Source organism: Phascolarctos cinereus, unplaced genomic scaffold (assembly GCF_003287225.1).
Source record: "Phascolarctos cinereus isolate Bilbo 61053 unplaced genomic scaffold, phaCin_HiC Scaffold_726;HRSCAF=1367, whole genome shotgun sequence".
NCBI lineage: Eukaryota > Metazoa > Chordata > Mammalia > Diprotodontia > Phascolarctidae > Phascolarctos > Phascolarctos cinereus.
In genome coordinates this window covers 244,406,635-244,430,280 of record NW_027556098.1, presented here as the reverse complement: position 1 = coordinate 244,430,280, position 23,646 = coordinate 244,406,635, and the positions used below count along the sequence as shown (strand labels likewise).

General features: G+C 38.3%; 1 protein-coding gene across 4 annotated transcripts in view; it reads right to left on the bottom strand.

The window, feature by feature from the left end:
• DCLK1 (doublecortin like kinase 1) overlaps positions 1–23,646 on the bottom strand; it is a 410,798-nt gene that overhangs the window by 111,098 nt on the left and 276,054 nt on the right. For all 4 annotated transcript variants that reach the window (XM_020978718.2, XM_020978721.2, XM_020978717.2 and 1 more), the window contains exon 5: positions 6,333–6,449. In XM_020978718.2, the coding sequence (XP_020834377.1) occupies positions 6,333–6,449 (117 nt within the window). The remainder of the gene's footprint in view (positions 1–6,332; positions 6,450–23,646) is intronic.

Genomic DNA, 23,646 nt, shown 5'->3' with positions numbered 1-23,646 from the left:
GATAATTCCTATATTAAAGCACCTTGAAAAGAGGGTTAAATGAATTATTAATCAGGTACAGTTGATAATTTCCACAACTGCAAAAAGTGGAAAGAACAGAGTTGACTAATTATCCAAGTGTGAATGAAAACACTTTGGAACTCTGGTGTCATCTTAGGGAACCAAGAGAATGCATAAGACTTTCCCCTATACATAATCAACACATGAAGAATCTTTTGTCTAAATGACAAAAGGGTCCAGGAATGAAAACACAAAAGAGATAAACACATTTTTCTCATCTTTCACTATAGGGAGAGGATAAAAAAGAAAAAGATAAAAAGTCACCCAGAGATAGGAGCTCTCATTAAAGTCCCATTAGTGCATACATGCATACTTCAGTCTTATTTTTGGAGGGATTGTAAAGTTTTAGATGTACCTCTCTCCTTTCCTGTCTAGATAAAGTTTTAGTTAGGCTGCAATCCTATATGGACTATATTTTCCACATGAAATTACCATGTCCCCCAAACAGGTACATTAATACTCATCATACTATGTCCACTCTATTTATTCTTTTAATAGCTACAAAACAGCATTCCGAGTCCCTTTAGATGGATTACCAAGACTGTAGCAGCTAGATATTCAGCTCCCTGCCTTCTCCTCTTTTCCCCACATTGCTTTCATTTGGGCCATATTAGGCCTTGCTAGCAGTACCAAAGGAAAGAGAGAGAAAGATAGAATAGCAAAAATTTAAGTCAAGTGAAATATTGATCTGTGAGTTTCTTGTGGATTACATTAGATGTAAAAATGATGCAGGATATCTAGCACTTTTACCTTTTAGCAATGTCCCTTCACACTGACCTGCTGATCTTTACAATGATGTATTTAAGATGATATTCTGATAAAAATTTTTCTAAACCAAAGTTTACAAAATATTACTGAAGTTTTAACACACAATAAAAGGAATAGGACACTGAGATCCTTTTAAATTAGGATTTTTTTTTTTATTGTCAGGGTTAAAACCATCATTAGGCTCAAGAATATTAATAGCAAGTCACATTTGCTGTCAAAGCATTAGTCAAGTTTGGGTATCTCTTTCCCTGCTCACAAATGTAATTGTGAGGTTGATGACTCTGCCCAGGCTCTGCCTCACTTGAAATCCAATTTGCTTGCACATTAAGACATCACCCTCCTGATGTTACTGGTCTTCTTCAAGAACAAAGGATGAACAACAAACACAAATGTAATTAGCTTTAACAGTCATGACACAGAGGGACCTGGCTGGCTTCCTCCAATACCTACATCAAATACTGTCTTCTGTAAGGGACCTTTCCTCATTCTCTTATTGTAACTGCTGGGGCCTTCACCTCTAAAGTTATTTTTGGCTCCTCTTTAGACATCTTTTGTGCACCTATTTATATTTACATCGTCTTCTCCCATCAGAATGGATGCTCCTTGAGGGTAAAGATGATATTTGGTTTTTTTTTCCTTTGTATCTCCAGCACTTAGTACAGTGCTTAATAAATGCTTGGTTGAAACTGATCAATGACTAGCACTACATCTATAAACTATATACTTTTTTGATTAAATTATTTTTTGAACGGCTGAAAAAAAATCTCTATTTCTGAATAGCTAGAAAGCTGTATACATTTTTTGTCATTTGTAAAAATTCACATGGCCTATGCAGCTCACATATAGATTTCTGATCATGATTCAATAACTGGGAGAAAAAAAAAAAACCTTAGCTACTGTCAGTGTCGATATTTTCCTTTACTAACTTGGGTAGTAAAAGAAAGCAGTAATTCCATGAGCTATCCATAAAAATAAAAATGATCCCCTTCCCTAAGCCAGGGAGGTAGTGAATCCACTTGGAGAGAACAGACTTATTTCTAGCAAGAAGGCTCCCTGCTACCCAGGAACCTTGAGCCTACCTACCTAGATATAGGATTCACCAGGGGGAAAGAATACTAGGTGATAGCTGCTTTGTTTCTTCCTACCTGAACTGATTGGGGAGAGAGTGGGGGGGGGAATCACTGTGGTAGGGTAGAGTTCTTAGATAATTTGTAATTTGGACAATCCATTCTCTGGAGAACCCTGAGCTAATGCAGAAAACAATAGAATCTTAGTAATCCAAACTTATGAGAAGAAAGCACAATGGAAGGAGCACTGGGTTTGGAGTTTGGGGATTTGGGTTCTTGACTCTGCCACTTACTTCCTGTGTGACTTTGGACAAGTCCTTTTATTTCTCTGGGCCTCAGTATTTTCATCTATAAAATAAGGGAATGGGATGAGCTAATCTCTGATAAATGAATATGGGTCATGGAGCCCACTGTGAAGTAAAGTATAAATTTCAGTTGTTTCATATATTTATCATCCTTCTTAAAAAAAGATATCTTTTCCATTTTTTAATGTCACTAAAAGCAGAACTTTGTTGCCGAAGGTCTCTTCCCATTCTTCGTCCTACAATCCCTACAAGGCAAGAGGCTTAGAATAAATTTTATGCCACAGAATATTTTAAAGATATGAAATGTTATTATTACATAAGGAGCTTCTTGGCACAGTATGATCTGGGCTCAAATCTCTTGTCTGACACTTACAAGTTGTTTGACCCTGGGCAAGTCACTGTGCCTCAGGCAACTTCCTAGGATTTATCCACATCAGACTGGTTACTGGAGTCATGAAGATCTATACTAAGGCGGTGGCAGTGTCAGAGAAGAGAAGGAAGCATATATGAGAGATGTTACAGAGGTGAAATTGCCAGGCCTTGGTAACAGATTGGATGGGGTCGGGGCAGGGAGGGGAGTGGGGGGTATGGGAAGAGCTGAGAGATAATGAGGCATTAAGGATAACTCCTAGGTTGTGAGCAGGAGGGAATAGGAAGGTGGTACTGCTCTCTACAGCAAGGAAGGTGGGGGGAGTATTTAGGAGACAAGATAATGAGTCCTGTTTTAGACATATTTAGTTTAAGATGGCTACTGGACACTATACTTTGAAAAGCTTAATTCTTTGTGATGAATTAGTTAATGTCTAATTCATTTTACTGGTTCTGTTCATTTTTATAAACAATTTTTTTTTTCTGATTTGTAATTAAAGTTGGATTTTTGACTCTTAAAAATGTTCTTAAGTAGAAAATGAAAGGCCATTGTGGAAAAAGAAGAAAGTATTTGTTAAAAGTCTCTCAAGGAAAAAAATGAAAGGAAAACTTCTGTTGTGACTGGGGGAAGAGAAATAGATTCTATAGGCCTCCATCTTTGAGCCAAACACATCATGTGATGGGATGACGCATTAATCCATAGACCTGCAACATGCCAAGCAATGTAGCTGGGGATACAAAGAGAAAAGAAACAAACCTGATTCTCAAAAGAGTTCACATTCTGAAACTGGATATATTGACATTTATACAGAATACATTTTAAAAAATACAATGTATGTCCAAATAACATATGAATGCACTGAAAATGATAGAGCTTTACATATTTCAGCATAATATATCTCAGAGGAGGAATAGAGGACAGTGTGGAGAGAGGACACAGAGTTTGGCAAAAAGTGGCCACTTGATAAATGCTTGCTGAATGGGGACAGCTATATGGTGCCACAGATAGAATGTTGGACTTGGAGACAGGAAGACTGGAGGTCAACAAGCCCCTTAACCTCTCTCAGCCTCAGTTTCCTCATACATAAAGTAGGAATAATAATAACCTCTAACTCACAGGGCCGTAGTGAAGATCAAATGAGGTACACATGCAAAGTGCTATTTAGATGCTAGCTGTTAGCTAGAAAGAAACACACAGGGAGGCAGATGTTTCCTAGTAAGACAATGTAGAATGTTAGAATTTTTAGAGAGGGAAGGATCCTTCCCCAGAGATCATCTAGTCCTATCCCCTTATTTTGCAGTGGAAGAAACCAAAGCCCAGGGTGGTTTATAAGTGACTTGCACAGGTTCACATAGCTAATTAACGGCTGAGCTGAGATGAATGACCCTCAGTCTCTTCCCTATATTATAGTATCTCAAGTAGAAGACAAAGTTAAGGTCATACTTGAAGAAAAGATAAAATCCTTCTCAAGTTCTCTATAAAATTATTAATAATAATTTATATTTTTGTAGCATTAGAAAGTTTGCCAAATATCTTACCTTGCCACAGACCTGTCAAGGATATACTGCAGGAATTATTGTCCTTATTTTATGGAGGAAACTGAGGTTCAGGAAGCTGCTAGTACCTTTCCTCCTCCATACAATTTCACCTTGACTTTGGTTTGTATACCTCTATTTAAGTATATATCATCTCCTCCGAGAACATGTAAGCTCTTTTAGGTCAAGGATGTTTCATTTTTGTTTTTGTATTCTTGGTGCCTGTCATAGTATAGTATGCAGTAGCATATATTATATAGTAGCAGAGCACACAGTAGGCACTAAGTAAATGTTAGTTGATTTCCTATGGCTTTCCAGGTAGTCAGCATCAGAAGGTATATTGGAAGCCAAATCTCTTCTGATTCTAATTCTAGAACTTCTCACTATTCCACCCCAAAAGTATTTTTTGTCAATAAGCATTGCTTACATTTAACCCCATGCCCTTCTCACCATCCTCTGCCTCTCAGGATCCTTATTTATATTCAAATTTTAGTTCAGGCTGCATCTCCTATGGGAACCCCTTCCCCCTTCCTCAAATGACGTCATATCTATAGTCATGTTGTATGCTACATCTCTCCTGTAGAATGTATACTCCATGAATATGAAGACGGGGTGATTTCACTTTTGTCTTTCTATTCCCAGCATTTAGTTGAGGGACCTATAGATAATAGGCACATATGAACTAAATCTACTGGAAGTCTTTTTCTCCTAAAAGCAAAGCAGTTGAGAAATTCTCAATTCATCTTAATGACAAAAATCACTCTTCAAAAGGTAAAGGTAGCGATGATTGCAACTGCTTTTCTGGATCTGATTCTGACCAAGAAGGAAGAGCAGGTTTGTTGGAGCAGGAATGATGGGAACCTTGCAAAAAAGTAGTTTCTCCCTCCACCTGAGGGTTCCACACTTCTGCTTGACAGGAGGCAGGTTCAGAATTAGTCAGCCAACAGCTTCAAGGAGGCTAAATTATTCTTACTACTGTTTGCCAGAGAATCATAACTGATCACCAGTAAGGTTGATGAGGAAGCATGGTGCCAAAAGAAAGAATACAAATGAGGAATTGGGAAATATTAACAGCATGATGCCTGGCACAAGAGAAGTGCTTGATAACCTTTTGTTGAGTGGATGCATGAAGACAGCTTTTTTGTAGAACATTTCCAATACGTACTATATGTTTCATGGTAAACATCCACAAAGTGAAAGACATCAGATATGCTTTTATGTGAATTGATTGAGAACAGGTCTTTTTCCAATCATTCCATATGAAATCATCTAAAGATTGCTGGATAAATTATTATTTTGTTGCTAAGGAATTGTAACAATAATAATAGTGGGATTGGGGATAAAGTCAGTAATTTTATTGGTATAGGGAAATCTTGATTCTTGGCAATTTATGGTCTTAGTTGCCTGCATCTAGCACAGAGATGAAATGACTTGCTCACACAACCAGGAGGTATCAGAGTCTTCCTGGCTCTAAAGCCATTTCATGTTATGCTGCTTCTGTATTATATTACCAATAGCTCATGACTATTTCTTCAGAGGTGCCATCAGCATTCCAAATTATTTCACTCGTCCTCACAGTAACCCATGTCTTATTCAGGTAAAAAGTAAACTGTTATCTACAGAGGTGGTTGTGGAGAGAAAAAGGCACAATGGTGGTCACAAAGATGGCTTTTCCTAGAACCGGAACTGGGCCTGGTTCAAGATGGGGAAAATTTTTCCAATAGGCTGTTTGTCTTGACTCTCTGTTCTCTTTCCACCTGTTTTTGGGAGGCTCCCTCCAAATATGACCCGCCCTGAATTCAGGCTACCCTTGGTGGCTAAGCACCTACAATCACGAGGCCTCATCTAGGCAGAATGTGTACTCTTTCCAATGGTTCTTCAAGACAACATCTTAACCCAAAGGAATAAATTTAGTGGTGAAAATTTCTAGAATCCTAGTGGGTTGGTGAGGCAGCGATATATAGGTGGCCTTATACAGTCCCTCAAATGTTTTGGGAGTCCAGATTACCTACAGGATGATTTTTCCATCTGATTATGTTGCCAATTTCCACAACTAATCCTGCGACAGCTCTGTGAGATAAACTATGACGTTCTAAAATTGTAAACTAGAACTTGACACCATTTTGTCAGCATCACACAAAATCTTCACACACCTGCTGTTCACTGGCATTCACAAATTAAAGTGACAAAGACAGAGGCTTCACAATAATTTTCTTCACTACTTTACCTGAGCTGGTTGAAGCCGGGGATTTGCTGCGTCTGGATGGACCAGGACTCTTGGTGGTGCTCCTGCGGGATGTTGAAGCTATTTTGGTGTAGGAAGTGGATTTTACCACTCGACATTCTAAGGGATGGAAGACAAAAACAGGTTATCATTCAAGATTGCCGGTGATGATACAGGATTAAAACAGCTTTACCAGAAGAGAGATGCACATTTAAACATAAGAACAGGCACTGGGTCAGACCTATGATCCATCTAGCTAGGAATCTCTGACAGTGGTGCCAGGGGGACATGTTGAGAAAGGACATAGTTCTCCCTGATATCAAACTAAGCCTTACCATGAGCATCAAATTACTTTCATTTTGGGAAACTGTTGGGTAGAATAGCAGCTTCACGCAACAAATTATGAAGATTGCTAAAGAAGAGATACTATAGCTGCTGTCTTGTTTCCTTTATCCTATAAGGCAGGGGTTCTTAATGCAGGCTCCAGGGGTCTGTGCATAAATTTCAGGGGATGTATGAATTTGGATGTGAGAAAACAAATGACATTTTAATGTTCATTAACCTCTAACTGAAATTTCTCTCAATTATTTAAAAACATTCTTCTGAGAAGAGGTCCATAGGCCTCATCAGACTACCAAAGGGGTCCATGACTCACGAAAGATGAAGAATTACTACTGTAGAACAAAAAGTATAGAATGTATTTCTGTGTGTGTGTTTTCCATCTTAATTCTTATTTCTTCTAAGAAAAATGACAGGGGAAAAGCGAGCCTCATAAATCAAAACATAAGCACTACTTCTGAGGTTGACGCAAGTTTCTGTCAATTATGACAGGCCTGAGTAAAGTGAAACAAGTTTGTTGTTTCTGGATAATTCTCTTGTGAACAATAACCCAACCAGTAGCATGTAGTTCATCTCAGTTTGATGGAAATAACACCATTTGCTCATAAGAGACAACAGTAAAATCAATGGAGAGACAATATTGCCTTCCTACACTGACACAGAGAGATGTTCAGGTTAGAGCTTGTATACACCCACACAACTTTGTAGGCACACTCACATTATGTCTATTAAAATGGTTCCTGGCCTGGGGATGAGAAACAATTTGATTTTCATCAGAATTTCAATCCTTTGCTTTCAAGCTTACTAAATTCAACTTTAAGTATTTTAAACAGTGAATAATCATTTTTGTGTGTGTTGGCCAACTGCATTAACATCACGCAAGTTACATTTTGCAAATCTTCATTTCTGCACTCAAGATGATACCTTTAAACTCTAATTTCAGACAAGTTGAAAGTTTCAGACATGATTCTGGTGACTGACATGGACATCAAAGACAGTCTCTATTTCTTGCCATCTTGCATCTTATTCTTAACAAAAATGATTTCTTTTTTCCGCTATCTAAAATGCCTCCACATAGACATCTTTTCTTATTTATTCTGTCAATAAAACCTGCACCATAGTTTGGAATGTTGAAAAACCCCAGAACTGTAGGCGTATGCTGGGCTGATGGTAGAAAGACCAGGGACACAATGAAGTAGAAGATTCTCTCTTCTGATGAGTGTTTGGGCTTGGAGGCCTTAAATTATTGGAAGCAAACCAAAATTGAAGAGGAAATTTTATCTCCAATTATGATTAGTTGCTTCTTCTTTGTATTTTTAGTGCCAAAAGGAGATCAAATTCACTACTGGTTTCCTGAGTCTGCCCAAGGCCGCTCCCTACTCCCAACAGTTTCACTTAAGATGTCTGTCCCTAAGGAATGACCAGGATTTCACGTTCCCCAGAAAAAATTTCTCTAGCAGAGTTTTCTGCTTCTTAGAAGAGGGTCATCTATAGAAATGTCATCCAAAAAACATAAAAATGAAGTAGTCAAGAAAGGAAAAAGCAAATTACTAACATCAGGAGGTCTAGTTAAAAGAAATTTCAAAGATTTCAAAGCACTGGGTCAAACCACATTGTGCAGTGATTTAGCTTGGGGTGTGCATGTGTGCACGCATGAGCACATGCACACACATCTGCACACAGATCTTAGGGGCACATGGGACTGAATGTGTATATGTGTATGCACATATTTTAATTTCATTGATATAATTTTTGTCCTTATCTCGACATACACATACTAATCTAAGGCTTTATCCCACACAGTTGAAATGATATACTGCAATGTTGCAACATGGTGATGTGATATTGGTTAATATAATGACCAAATCTTACCAGCACTAAAAAGATAAGTGGCAGAAAAGAACCGATGATAACCTATAGGGTTATACCATTTTGACATGGCCTTATAGAAACTTCCATAAGATTTCAGTGGAAAAAAGTCAAGAACATGGGAAATATCTATTTCTAATAAAAATGATTTCTCTCTGTCTTCTAACTTTTAAAAGTGACAGATAATATGTGGGATCTATATAGAAGGAAAGATAGGGAAACTGTAAATTGGCTGGGAAGAAAAATCTTAAATAAGAAACTTCAGAAAATAGCCTACATCATGGTCACTGAAGGAGTTTGGGCAATGTTTTTGGGAACCTAGGAATAGTGTGAATGCTGCATACAAGAGCAGCCAATGGAAAGTTATTACCTTTCCATTGTGACAATAATTCCTTGTTTTGCTGAGTTGAAATATGCCAGATAAACTAAATAATAATGCTACCATTTCCACAAATACACATTTTTTTTTAAATGTTGAGCTCACACCTTCAATACCTATGTTACAGACGAAAAGGTACATTATCTTAGGGACACACGGGACTGAATGATAATTACTAAGAATTGCAAGGACTGGAAATAATTCCTACTACTTGCCTTCAGGATAAGAATAAAGCATCAAGGGCTTTACACTGGTGACTGTTTTGGTGCTAAAAAAGACAAGGTCAAACAGCAAAAGAACAACAATGACGAAAAAAATTTATCATCACTGCTTTCTTCTTAGATCAAGGAGCAAATTCAGTTTAGGACTAATTCAGAGCCAAGCCCTAAGGCAAAACAACCTCTTGCCCATTAAATTTTAGATTTTAAATGTTTTAATTAATTTAGATGAGCATTATATTTTATAGTGTTAAAAATGCAGTGAAGAAGAGCAAATGCTTAATTAGTTTAGGGAGAATGCCAAAACTCAGCTGGTTTGAAACCAAATGTTGGAAACATTGTGAATAATGCAATCTAAATGACCAAGAAAGTACAAAAGCTTATTTGCTGACACAAAGGACTTTGTTAAAGGTTCTGGCAAGGAAGAAACCCTGCCTGCGTGTGGAGTTTGCTTTGTAGGGATACACTTGGTTGTGCTGATACAGTCTAGTATTTCTGACCTCTCCTCTATTTTATCACTGGCCTCTCCAGCCAGAGATCATGGGCTCCTCTGGCTGTTTGGTAAAGCCCCTGGACCCCATCTCAGAATATTGTCTTTAAGTCACTGAAGGCAATATTAAGTTTCTTTTAGGCATTAGTAAAAATAAAGATGTGATTTTTTCCCATTCAAGTTCAAAGACTCCCTGATATTTTTTCATGGGGGATTCTGGGCCCCAGGTAAAGAACCCTTACTCTAGAAAGGCAATTTTTGGTGGGGCTATGATGAGAGATGGTCCATAAGGATGGTGATGGTAAAGAACACTAAAGTAAGCCTCTTGTAAGAATGAGTGGTGCAGGCTTTTTTTACTGTGGCTATAGATCTTGAACTATTAAAATTGTGGAATCATAAAGGAAAATTTCTACTCAGTACTGGGGTAAGCCCTGGCTGAGGAATGGAAGGTGAGCACTTATAACATGACTCAATCCTCTGTAAACATCTTAGCCCAAGAACTGACTGTCTTGACTGTTAGAGGAAGGTCTAAGGCCTTATGCTATAGCTTCCTTTAGTCTACCTCTTGATAAAGGCTCGGTAATAAAATTAACACGACCATTGTTACTGTGAAGAGTATGACACTCCTGTTGCTCTAAGGTTTTCCTGGGAATGCCTGTGTTTCTAAGTAGGAGACCCGAGCTGATGGTCCCTTCCCTGGCCACCACTTCTTCCTCTCTCATATGTAACCATGTCAGCTCTATCCCTTTTGTATTTCCATGCCATCCCACCTTACTCTTTCACTGTTTATTCTGAACCCCATTCTATAGCTAAACAACCCTTCACATTAGACTAGTACTCTACCCCTGAAAAATACTCAGTATATATTTTGTGTTTAATTTTCTGTGAATATGTTTCTTCCAAATAGAATATAAGCACCTTGAGGGAAGGAGTTTTTGTCTTCATATTTACGTGCCTGGTGCCAAGAGAGTTTGCCCAAAATAAATGCTTACTGAGTTGAACTGAATTAAACTTATGACATTACTTTGTCCTTTAGCAGTTTATCATGATAGACCTAGTAAGCTTTGATTTTTCCTCTAAAAGTTTTTTTTAAAAAGGCTTTTGATTAAGCCTTTCTTTTAAAAACTCCCCACAAACTTCAGGAATAGTTTTGTAGGGTACTGTTATTGTCTTTTCCAGGCAATTAATAAGAGGTCTGCATATAGTCAACATTGCAGGTATCCTGGGACTTTATAAAAGTAGTAGACATTAAAATGCATCCCTATCCTTAGTTTGCTAATAATTACTCCCAGACAGAAGGATGCATCTGGCAAACACACAGACAGTGAATGTGTAAGGAGAAGAGTGGGGAAGAACCATTCTAACCTGCTACAATGCAATATATTCTAATTTCTTGATAGCAGAGACTGCTTTTGTTTTTGTCTATATATTTGCAGTACCTAACAGCACTTGGGAGCATAGGAGACAGCTGATGAATTCTTGTTGATAAGGACATGTTAATGGAAAACGTAACAGTAACAACAACAAAAACTGAAGCAAAATGCTGTGTAACTGTAGTGACCAAGTTTGGCCCCAAAGAAGAAGCATGCAAATTCAGCTCCTTCCCTTCTTTACATAGGTGGGGGGCTACAGGTATGAAGGACTGGATATAATGTTAGGCTCAATGGATGTGTTTGTTAGTTTTGCTGAACCCTTTATTCATCCCTTTTTTTTCAATCTTTTATATATCATTATAAGGGATGGCTCTCTTAGAGAGGGAGGGAACAGGGATATATTGAGAAATTTAGGTAATAGAAAAACAAAAGGTATCAATAAAAATTTTACAATGCCTGTTGAATAAGCTAATGAGCAGAAGGCACAAATTCCACCTGTCTCTGAAGTTTAAACTGGTGCTTATATTCATTGTTCTAAGAAACAGCTGGGAAAGCTAGTTGGAGTGATATTGGGAGTCACTTCAGGAACCACCAGCATCCTCCAGAGACCCTGATTGTCATACTGGGCCACACTTAATTTTACCTGTTCCTTTTCAGAATGTCTATAAGGTAAAGTTGATTGGAGTTCTTTCAAACCTGTAGTATAGCTGCTGAACGATACTTTAAAAACACAGAATGAACTTGGTTTTTGACCTTCTTCTAACATGTGCCAGAATGAGGTCTCTTTCAAAAAGCTATCGGATCTTTATTCTTGATTCTTAATCACTTAAAAGAACAAATTCATATATAAGGATTCATCAAGGACGGTAAATGCATTTGACTGTTCCAGACTTACAAAGACAATTACTGGAATGTAGTAATTTTTAAATTTGGCAAAGATGCAAATCCTTATAATGGAGAAGATGAAAAATAGCTATCCTTCATTATGTTGCTATATACAAATAAAGATCTAAAACACCTTCTGTCCTAGAAGACTTCATAAAAATGGGCTCAAATAGTGACAAAGGACAAAACTGGCCATCGGAAATCTTTTAATTTGATGTCTAGCCAATAATACAACTTTTCTGTTTCCTTCTCATGTAACATGCAATGATACTTGTGAACCATGAAAGCTGGGGTTGGGGTAGGGAAGAATGGTGGGCAGCCAGTGAAATGAAAATATTTTGAAAAAGCAAGAAATGAAAGTGACAGGAAGAACACACTATGTTTAAAAGAATCAGGGCTCTAGATGAGGAAAAGACTTTAAAGTTTATCTAGTCCAATAGCCTTGCTTTCCAGATGAAGAAACTGTGGAACAGAGAGGTAAATTGATTTGCCTAATGTTATACAGGCAATCAATATTGTGGTAAGGATGGACAGCTGCAGAATAAAATTTTAGTAATTGAGATTCAACTCAAATCTTCATTTATACTCATTTGTGCACAATAAACATCAAATTGGGTCAATACTCTTTTACTTTTTATTTCTGTCACAGGCTAAGCTTTCCAGATGGTACACAACATACCCAAATGTGGTCTGGCTGGCTGGAGAGCACTTCAAGAGGCAGTAGTACCAAGTGTTCACTGAATTAACTGCAGAAGCCCTACAATGGTTCTGCAAATGGCTTTGTGGCTCCATGATTTTTATAATATTAACATCAAAAGAGGGATCACTCAGAATGGTTGATGGCTTTGTTCACACATCCATAATAATTTTAAATGTCACAAGTGAGTCAATGACTTCAGCCTCTTCTGCCAGGTCTTCTCTCTCTGCTATGGAAGTCTCCATTCCCTCCCTTGCATATTTATTGTTCTGGTTAGCATCAATTGTTCATTTTTATATTCACACACAATTGCTAGCCACATGCTTTCCCCTTTATATGTCCCCGGATTCTCTTTGATATCCCATTCTACTATCTAAGATGTTCTCCAACTGATGCCGTATTCTGAACTCTAACCAGAGTTCTTTCTTCTGATATTCAGTCCCCTCCTCTCCTTCCCCCCATACTTTAGCACAAGCTGTTCTCTCATGCCTGGAATGCTTCCCCTCCTTTTCTCCCTGTCTTGGAATTCCTATCACCATTTGATTCTCCTACATAAAGTCATTCCTTATTTCCCAATTGTCATAGCTTCTCCCCATGCATCTCACCCAACTATTCTGCATTTCCTTTACATATGTTGTGTATTTATTTATTGGTGTACATATTTCTCTCTACCCCATAAGTAGAATGTAAACTCCTCAAGAGGAAGAGGTATTTCCATTTTTTTTGGGGGGGGGGAAGTCCAGCACCTAACACAGTGCCTGGAACACATAAGGTAACTAACAGTGTTTAATGACTTGAGATGAATTAAAGTTACCATTTTCCTTGAAAATCTTGCTCTGATTATTTGAAATTTTTTGAGATCTCTCTTGTGATACCAAGTGCATCTGGCTCTCTTCCTATCTTTGTGATGGCTCCTTCTCTGGCTTCTTCACCATTTCCTCTTCCTGGCTAATAAATTATGGGCCCTTCTAAGACTCCTGTAAAGCTCAGTCTTGACTTCCCTCTTTCTTTATTTTAGTCACTAGGGTTTATCTAACCATACTTCAACTATCACCTTTATTCTACTGACTTCCAAATCTCTCCCTCTATGGCACAGTGGATAGAACAATGGACGTGGAGTCAGGCAGAAGTAAGTTTCAAATACAAATCCAGCCTCAGACACTTATTAGCTATGTGACCCTGGGCAAGTCATTTAACTTCTGCCTCAATTTCTTCATCTTTAAAGTAAGGATAATAATAGTACCTACTTCCCAGGGGTACCAACTTCCTAGGTTCGTATGAGGATAAAATGAGATGATATTTTGAAAGTGCTTTGCAAAATGCTTAAAGTACTATAGAAATGTTTCAATAGACAATTAGTATTTTAGAATTAATGAGTACTTCAGCAACCATCTAATGCAACCCATAACTTGCAAGGAATCCCCATTAAAACATATCTGACAAGTAATAATCTATCCTGTGCCTGAAGACCTCCAGTGAGGGGGAACCCATTAACTACTAAGGCAGCCCATTCAACTCTTGGATGGCTCTAATTGTGTGTCAGTTTTTTCCTGACTTTAAACCTAAATTGTGGTCTTTGAAATTTCTACCCATTGTTTCTACCTATGCTCTCTGAGGACAAACAAATTTAATCCCCTTTCCACGTCACAATCCTTCGAATTTAACCACAAGGAGTCTTTTTCCACTTCTTTCCCCAAACCAAGTCATCTCTTCTCCAGATTAAATATAGGTAGTTCTTTCAATTAATCTTTAAGTGACAATGAGTGAAACAAGGCCCTGCGTCACCCTGCTTGCCCCCCTCCCCCGATACTTTCAAGCTTTTAAATGTCCTTTCCAACATTGTGTTGCCCAAAATTGAACACAATATTCCAGATGTGGTCTAACCAAGGCAAAGTATAGTACTATTAATTTATTCCTGGAAGCCATGTCTTTCTTTTCTTTTGTATTTGCATAAGTCTTTTCCAACAACTTCCTTCTCTCCTGATCAGAAATGTTTCCCTTTTTGTCATCATAATTTAATTCTTTATAGTTTCTCATTCTTCCTGTGCTGACTTTCCCAAATTTAGTGTGTATGTCAGACTGTAACCATCTTTCCTTTCTTTATCATGACTCTAGGAGGGAGTGGTCACTTACCCACTGAAGTTTCTCACCTTCTAAATAATTCACATTATTTTTGTGTCATCTCCATTTAAGTCTTCCCACTGAATATGAAACTAACTTAACATAACTAAAACCAAGATATCTTCTTTTCCAAAATGGCTCTCCTCCCCAACTTCCCCGTGCAACCACTGGTATTATTTCCCAATACCCAAGGGTTACAATCTTGCAGTCATCATTTACTGATTCCTTACACCCAATTAGTCAGTAAATCCTGTCACTTCTTTCACCACAATATGTTTCAGATCAGATCCATCTAGTCTACTTCCATAGCTCCACCACTCTTGTCCAAATTCATATGCAGACATCACTTAAACCACTCAGTCACTGGTCAAACTGCTTTATTTCATTCTGTACACTGTTGCATGATTAATATTTCTACAACTATGATTCATCACTGGTCACCTGCTGAAGTATCTGACATCAATCCCTCATCTTTTTAGTAATGAATCAAACCCTTTAGCCATGAAGTCAAAGTTCAGTATCCAAACCCTCAAAACTCTTAAATTTATTTTTTGCTTTATATTCAGGCTATATGCTGTATGGCTGTTGAGTCATAGAGTACTATATTTTTGATTATCACTCAGAAGGCAACAGAAAAGCATATGAATGAAAGCATTTATTAAACACTCACTGTATGGAAAGTACAGTGCTAAGTGTTAGGAATATACAACCAAAACAGTCCCTGTCCTTAAGGAGCTTATATTCTGAAGATAAAGACATGAAAAGCATATGTATTTGGAAAATCACAGAGGAGGTAAGTGGAAGCGCATTGACAGACCCTTTCCTGTAGCAAAAATTGTCCTGTTTTGATTATGGTTTTAGAGCTGGAATAGAGGAGATCACAAGGTGGATAGGAAGATGCTTGGATGAGAACAGGCCACATCACAAATAAGGAACTGTTAAGAAGTGAAGTAAAGGAAATAAAGTATGATGGGAAAATCCATGTACTTCTCTGCTACTCTCACAATGTCAGGAGATTGAGAGTTTCCTCACTTCCACCCCCTACACATTGGCCAAACGCTTCGTGGTGAATTTATGGGTGGTCATAGACAAAACTCTCAAAGAATGAGGAGGCTTGGATGGTTTATAATTTGTGTTATTGGAAAGAAAATCCATCTTGATGGTTTATGAAATGCACTCAATCCTTTATGTTGATAAATGCCATCTTGAAAATGAAGAACAGAATCCTGGCAATGAGATGGTCTTCAACATCAATTGTTCTTTTTTGTTGTTTTTTTTTTTTAAGGCAATTGGGGTTAAGTGACTTGCCCAGGCTCACACAGCTAGTAAGTGTCAAGTGTTTGGTCTGAGGCCAGATTTGAACTCAGGTCCTCCTCACTTCAGGGCCGGTGCTCTATCCACTGCGCCACCTAGCTGCCCCCTTCAACATCAATTGTGATAAACACATACTTAACACATGAGTCTGATACTAGCCCCTGTAATTAACTCTTCTTCAATAAGTGATTAGGATATTCTCAGAAGGCATTGAACATGATCTGAAATTTTCTGATGTGAAGATGAGACATTAGCACTCAGAGGTAAAAAAACTGTACAGATCATTGATATTATTTAGCACAGGAGCATTTAACATTTTGTGTCATGGACCCCTTTTGTCTGGCTAAGCCTGTAGATTCCTCAGAATTAAATTTTAATTTATAAAATTCATTTTTTAAATTCATAAATTGCAAAGAAAATCAGTTATATAAAGTTATCAAAATCTATACTTACATTTACACCTTTATCTATAATATAGCTTTATCTAAACAGACAAATTTACACACTCTAGGTTGAGAACCCTTGATTTAGAATGAATATTATAGAATGTCTGACTTTATTTGTAGCCAACCATTCTAGTGGTATCAAAGAAGGGAATCAGAAGATTTGCTGGTTCTATGGTTTCACTGGAGATTTGGATCTGAAAATTGTGGTATCTAACTGAAGTAATGGATAGTTGGGGGAAAATGGAATTTTTGTGACTTAGGAGCTATCCTAAACTTGGAGGACATTCTATAGGAAGACTATGAGCTCCATACACTCTTCCTAGGGCTACCCTAGAATCTACTGGTACCATATATCACTATGGCTCCCACATTAACAACAACAACAAACTAGTATTTATATAGCACCTGCTATGTACTAGGCTCTGTACTATGCACTTCACAAATATTATCTCATTCGGGGTCTTCATGATGTAGGTGCTGGGACATAGGTGCCAAATTACAGATAAGGAAACCGAAGCAAACAGGTTAAGTGACTTGCCCAGTATCACCCGCTGGTAAACGTCTGAGAAGGGGCTTACACTCATGTCTTCCTGACTCTAGGCCTACTATGCCATCTAGAAGTCCCATAGTGCCCCACCTAGTGCCAGAAGTCATAGTCCTCTTGGCTAGAGAGGAGAGCATATTATCCTATAATCTATATGCAATTTGTATTTGTAATCCACTTTTAGGGATATAGAATAACTATAAGCTTACCGAAGGTGAGGATGATTTCATTGTTGTCTTTGTGTATCCAGTGCTTAGGGAAAGGGAATAAGAATTTATATAGCACCTATTATGTGCTGGACATTGTGTTAATCACTTTTTATAAACATCTCATTTGATGCTCACAACAACCTCCAAGAGAGGTGCTATTATTATCCCCATTTTATAGTCAAGGAAACTAAGGCAAACAGAGTTTAAACCTAGGGTCACACAGCTAGTAAATGTCTGAGGCCGAGTGTGAACTCAGCTCTTCCTTACTCTAGACCCAGGATTCAATCCATTGCACCACCAGGTCCTTCTGAACATTGTAGGCACTTAATAAATATAGGGATTCAGCATTGTGCAGTGAAAAAGAGTACTGCATTTGGAGTCAGAGGAACTTGTTTGAATCTTTACTCTGCCACTCACTGCTTATGTGACCTTAGGCAAGTCATTTAACATCCTAAAGCCTCCATGTCATCATCTGGAAAACGAGGACACTGGATTAGATGTCCCCTAATGCTCCTTCCAACTCCAAATCTTTGATGTCATAAACCCTGTTAGGCCTGACCTATAAGAACTTTAAAAGCTTGTGGGAATAATCTGGTATATGAACTCAGAAATTATTAGTTTTAGCATTTGAAATAGCTATTATACAAGAGGAAAGAAGGAAAGAAAGGGAAAATGATGGACTAAAAAGTGTGGGTAGGTGAACTTGCTCTTGAAAAACAATTCTGGAAAATGGACAACTTACCATCCCGATTCAGATTTGACCCAAGCCTATTTTTGGAAGAACACCAAAATGTCATTGTAACCTAGGTTCCACCCTAGGCCAAACCCAGATCGTGGAAGAATAACAAGAAATCATGTGGAAAGACAAATTGAGGCCACCTGTCTTTTGTTATATCCAAGATGGAAAGGACCCTAAGCCAAGCCAGTGATGTGGGAAATTGGTAAAGGGTTTGGTATGCCTCAGGGGCAAAAATGCAGTATCAAAGTGACATGAATTAAAATAAAATATGAGATTTTTCCTCTTAGAAAAGATGTTCTGTATCCATTTCACACATATTATCTCACACTAGGATGACTTTGTAGGCCTTTGAGAAAGATTTATCTGGAAATAGAGGGTCAAAAGATATTTAGGTATAGGCTGAGGTTCCTGCTAGGGAATCTATCTTTACGGAGTGGTCCAGGGCTCAGTGAATATGGGGATAAACTGAAATGCCTGGGATGGGGAAGGGTGAATGAATGACATCCTAAACAGAGATTGTGAAAACTCTTGAAAAGTTGAACTTCAAGTATAGGATAATATGTTTGTCTTTGGGGAAGCAAAAAGGATTCTTTTGCCATTCTTTTCCCCCAACCGAGTCATTTCTTCTCCAGATTAAACATAGGTAGTTCAAGGAAATACTTGAGTAATGATTCATCAAAGCTCCATCTTAGATACTGAGAGAAAAATGCATTCTCTCCAGGAGAACTAAGGCAATTTTGGTTAGGGAAGCCTCTCCGGAAGGTTGGGGAAGTGAAGAAAGATCCATAAGGGACAATAACTGGAAACAACTCAAATGAAAAGGAACTGGGGGACAGGTGAATTTGAATATCCTAAGCTACAGGGAAACCTTTAGGGGAAGATGGAATGTATCTTAGGGGAAGAATATGATGGAACCAAGTATAAGGGATACCACAGTCTCCTGTTCAGAGATCTTCCTTCTTCTCACTCTTTGAACTGATGGGCAGGAAACTGAAAGCAGGCTGGTTTCTTCTGAAGGGCACCTGCAAGGCCAATTTATGTCCTTGGGAGTTGGGAAAGTAGAGTTTAAGGAATGCATGCTTCATGCAAGTTGTGAGAAAGACATTTTCCATTACAGGGATTCCGTGAAATGGGCATTGAGCTTGATGGTAATTGTGTCACACAGGATAAATCTGCTGAACTCTAAGAGGTTCAGCTAGGAACTGTAATAGATGGGAATATAGGAGGCATAACTACATTTGAGGTATAGGTCATTAGTTAGGGTCCTCCATGACATGTTGAAAGGGCAACTGAGAGAGGATATTCAGATCTGAGTCTAAGTTTGGGAAACAATTGCATTCATTGCTTTCCTGCCCTCTGCTGAACTTGGGGAGATAATGCTGGTGTAAGACCTTCCACATAAATTCTTCTTTGGTCTTCTTCAATTTTATAAGCGAAAAAAACTCCAGGTTCATTAATGGTGTTTTGACAATTTGACAAATTGACAACCACGCAAGGAATGAACAATCAAACATAAATATGAGAACAGTCTGGAAGTTACAGTATGTAACAAGCTGACTGGCGGTCTCATTACAAGGGTAGCCTGGTTTCAGTAAGTACCAACAAGAGCCTAATATTCAAGAAGCAGAACATCATTCTATCACTATATTAAGTTGATGAAACCCTGGTTAAGGTAGTGTGTCTAGATTAGGGTTTCTCCTTTTAAAGGGCACACAGAGAATGTGAGAGATGATCACTTCAGAGGAGAGTAACTAAATGACTAAAGCTATGGGAAAATGGGGCCTAAAAAGTGTAAGCATGACATATTCTGAAGGAGAGAAAAGTTGGAGAGGCTTAATAATCATCTTCAAGTTCATGAAGAACTATTATAAGGAAAACAGTAAGAAGCTGTTCCTCATCTAAAATAAGGACGGAACAAGAAGGAACCAGCTAAAATTATAGCAGAGGAAATTTGGCTTTGATACAAGAGAAAGTAGCTAGACAAGAAGGAGTGATCAACTTGGGAACAGATTGCCAAGGAAAGCTATATATTCTTTCCATGAAGACCCTTCCCCAAGGACAAGACAGGCAAATTATTTTTGTCCATGGTGAAGACCTGTTTACTGGCAGGTAGGAGGTGCAAAGGATAGAGCCCTCAGCAGGACTCATCTTCATGAGTTTAAATCTGGCCTCAGACTAGCTGTGTGACCTTGGGCAACTCACTTAACCCTACATGCCTCAGTTTCCTTATCTGTAAAATGAGCTGGAGAAGGAAATGGCAAACCACTCCAGTATCTTTGCCAAGAAAACCCCAAATGGGGTCATAAAACATCAGACATGACTGAAATGAATGAACAACAGTTAGAATCTGTGGCATCTTTGGGGAGCTTGAAGGAGTATCTCATTCTAAAATACATATTCTATGTACCTTCCAGCAAGGATCCATGCTGGAATAGCTCTTGAGGCAGAGAGGTGGCATAGCAGATAAAGGACTAGACTTGGAGTCAGGAGTCCTGAGTTCCAATTCTGCATCAGATACATACCAGCTGTGTTACCCTGGACAAGTCATTTAGCCTCTGTTTCAGTTTCCTCACTTGTAAAATGGGAACAATAATAATATCTATTATTAGGATTGTTGTGAAGATTGAATAAGATATTTGTAAAGTGCTTTGCAAACCCCAAAGTACTATACAAATGCTAGTTGTTGTTGTTATTATTATTACATAGACAATTTCACCTTTCCTGAAGTATTCTAGATTACCAACTGGGAGGCAAAAATGTAGAAATTAAGTGTTGCATACAGATTTGTTCTCTGTGAATCATTTATCCCTCTGGATCCTGCCATTTCAGTCAGTCAGTGACTACACATTCTTTAAACTCCTACAATGTGCCAAGGCACTGTGGTAAGTGCTGGGGATATAAATACAAATAAAAACAAAGAGAATCCCTGCCTTCCAGAAAAGAATTATAATAGCTAGTACGTGCTAGGCATTGTACTCTTTACAAATATTGTCATTTGATTCTCACTATAACCCTGGGAAGTAGATGATAATATCCCCATTTTATAGTTGAGAAAACTGAGGCAAAAAGAGGTTAAGTGACTTCCTCCTGGTTACACACCTAGTAAATGTCTGGGGTTGGAACTCCTGTTTCCCTGATTCCAGGGCCACCTAGTCACCATTTGGAGGTCATTCTTTGTAAAATACAACATATCTGTCTGGAAGCAGACATGAAATACATTATTTCCCCTTTAAAAATAATTTAGTACAGATGAAATTCTACATGTTAGGAGTTATTCATTCACCTGAGGCTGTCAGAGGATCCTCACTGTCTCCCAGAGCTGTGGGAGAAAACAAAAGTCCAGAAGCCTGATTTAAAAATTAAATAAGAGAGAATGATCTTACATCTCTAAAAACAACTGTTCACATTCAATGACACTAGAAAATCAGCTGGGAAGAACAAATCCTAAGGACTTCACACTCCTGTGCGTTCCTCCTGATTGTCACTGGTCTTGCCCTCCCTTCCTTTCTAATCTTTTCCCAAACACAGAGTCATATTTTCAGCTCTTGGTAGCTCCTGGCTGACTACTATTCTATTTCACTTGGGGAACAAAGTTAGAAATGAGCAATGGTTAAGATTTAGTCACAAATTTCATCAAATCAAAATTTATCTCTCCAAATTAAAAAAAAAGAGCTGCCATTCACAGCTGTCAACCACTTAGTTAAGATATTTTTGAAAACCATTTGGTGAAGCTGCATTGGAATGTCTGTGTCATGAGTGGTGTTGGTTGCCTTGTTTCCGTGGGTATCTGGGTTAGCTGTTGGATGCACCAAGGAGTGGTGGCAAGGGCATATAGGGGTAGAAATAGGAGCAGATGTCCATTTGGGTTCTGCAGTGAACCTTTAAAAGTAATAAAAAAAAAAGTAATTTCAGAAGTAAATAATGATTGGCTGAACTTCTTGTTTTCTGGAATAGTTCTAAAAATATTACTATTCTGAAGCAGCTCCACCAGGGCTAGAGCTACAATGGAGCATTGAGAACAACAGTAGGCTAACTGCAGAGATGTAGGGCACAATGGCCTCTTTCCTCTCTAAATCCACAATCCCTTTTATGTTCAGTTCCCAAAGCCCTGGAAAGCGCATTGTGACTTTTATTATTCTATAACGGGGATAAGATACAAGCATAAGTAACCATGATTGTTAATCCTACATATGTTCAAGAAATAGAACCAAGTGCTTTGTGAGGTCAGAGGGGGAAGACTTTCACTGCTGGGGGCAATCAGGAAACTTTCAAGGAAGAGGTGGCATTTGAGTTGGTATCTAAAGGATGAGTAGGAATTCAACAGGCAAAGAACAGGAAGTAAGAACATGCTCAGTAAATAAAAAGGTATAGGTCATAATATGAACAAAGACAGAGGTAAGAAAGTCTGGTGCTTATATAGGACACCTAAGTATAGTTCAATTTGACTGGCTGGGTGAATACATAAAAGATAAAACTGGAAAGGCAAATGACTACAAACTGTAGAGGGTCCTGAATACCAGCAAAAGGATTATGGACTTTATTGATGGGGCAATGTACAACTAGAGTATATTCTGAGCAGAGGAATAATACGAATAGATCTATTGATAAGTAAAATTAGTCTGGCAGGACGCGAAAGACTAAAGTAGGAAAGTGAATGGAAACAATATTAATTAGGAAGCTATTGGAATAATCCAACCAAATGGTACTGAGGGTTCTGTCTTACAGAAATGGGGATGGGAATAGTGAGGAGGTGACTGGAGATGCTACAAATGTAGAATTTAGAGGCCCTGGCAACCAATTGGATACGTGAGATGAAGAAGGAGGAAGAGTTTAAAATAGTAGGGTTTTGAAAATGGTAAGAAAAGTGGTCTGACTGTCAGATATAGCAGAAGTCCAGAGGAACAGAGTTAAGGGGAAAATGATAAATTCCATTTTGAACATGTTGAGTTTAAGGTGCTGTTGCAGCATCCAGGTGGAGAATCCTTAAAGGCAGTTGGAGATATGGGTCTAGAGCTCAGAGTAGAGAACAGAGCCAGAGATACAGGAGTTGAAGTAGAGGTAGCTGAAGATTCAAGGGTGAATGAGATTGCCAAAAGAAAGAGAATGAAGAGAGAAGAAGATCAAGGTGGGAATCCTAAAGGAATACCCAGATAAAGGGGACAGGGAAAAGATGAGGTGACTGGAAAGGAACAGTCAGGTAGGAGGAGGACTCAGGTAGGAAGAACAGAGAGGTAGGAGGAAAACAAGGAAACTGTAGAGTCTCTGAAGTGAGGGAAACAGAGAATACCCAGTAGAAGAGGATGGTCAATGGTCTCAAAAGATATAAGAAGGTTAAGGAGAAGAAGAATTGACAAAAGCCACTGGATTTTTTTTTTTTGGTGACCATAGAACAGTTTCAGTAGAGTAGTAAGGAATGAAGCCTGATCGCAAAGAGAAAGAGTATGAGTCGTGGAAAAAATGGAGACAACAGATGGAGACAATTCTTTCAAGGTTGGCAATGAAAGGGAGGAAAGAAATGGGATGGAAGCTAAATGGGTTGAGGGATCAAGGTTTTTTTTTTCTTTTTAAGGAACTGTGAAGATCTAAGTATGTCTGTAAACAGATGTGAAAGAACAAGTGGAAAAAGGGAAATTAAAGATGCATGGGTGTGGGAGGATGACTGCTAGAATGAGGACCTGGAGGAGGCAGGAGGGA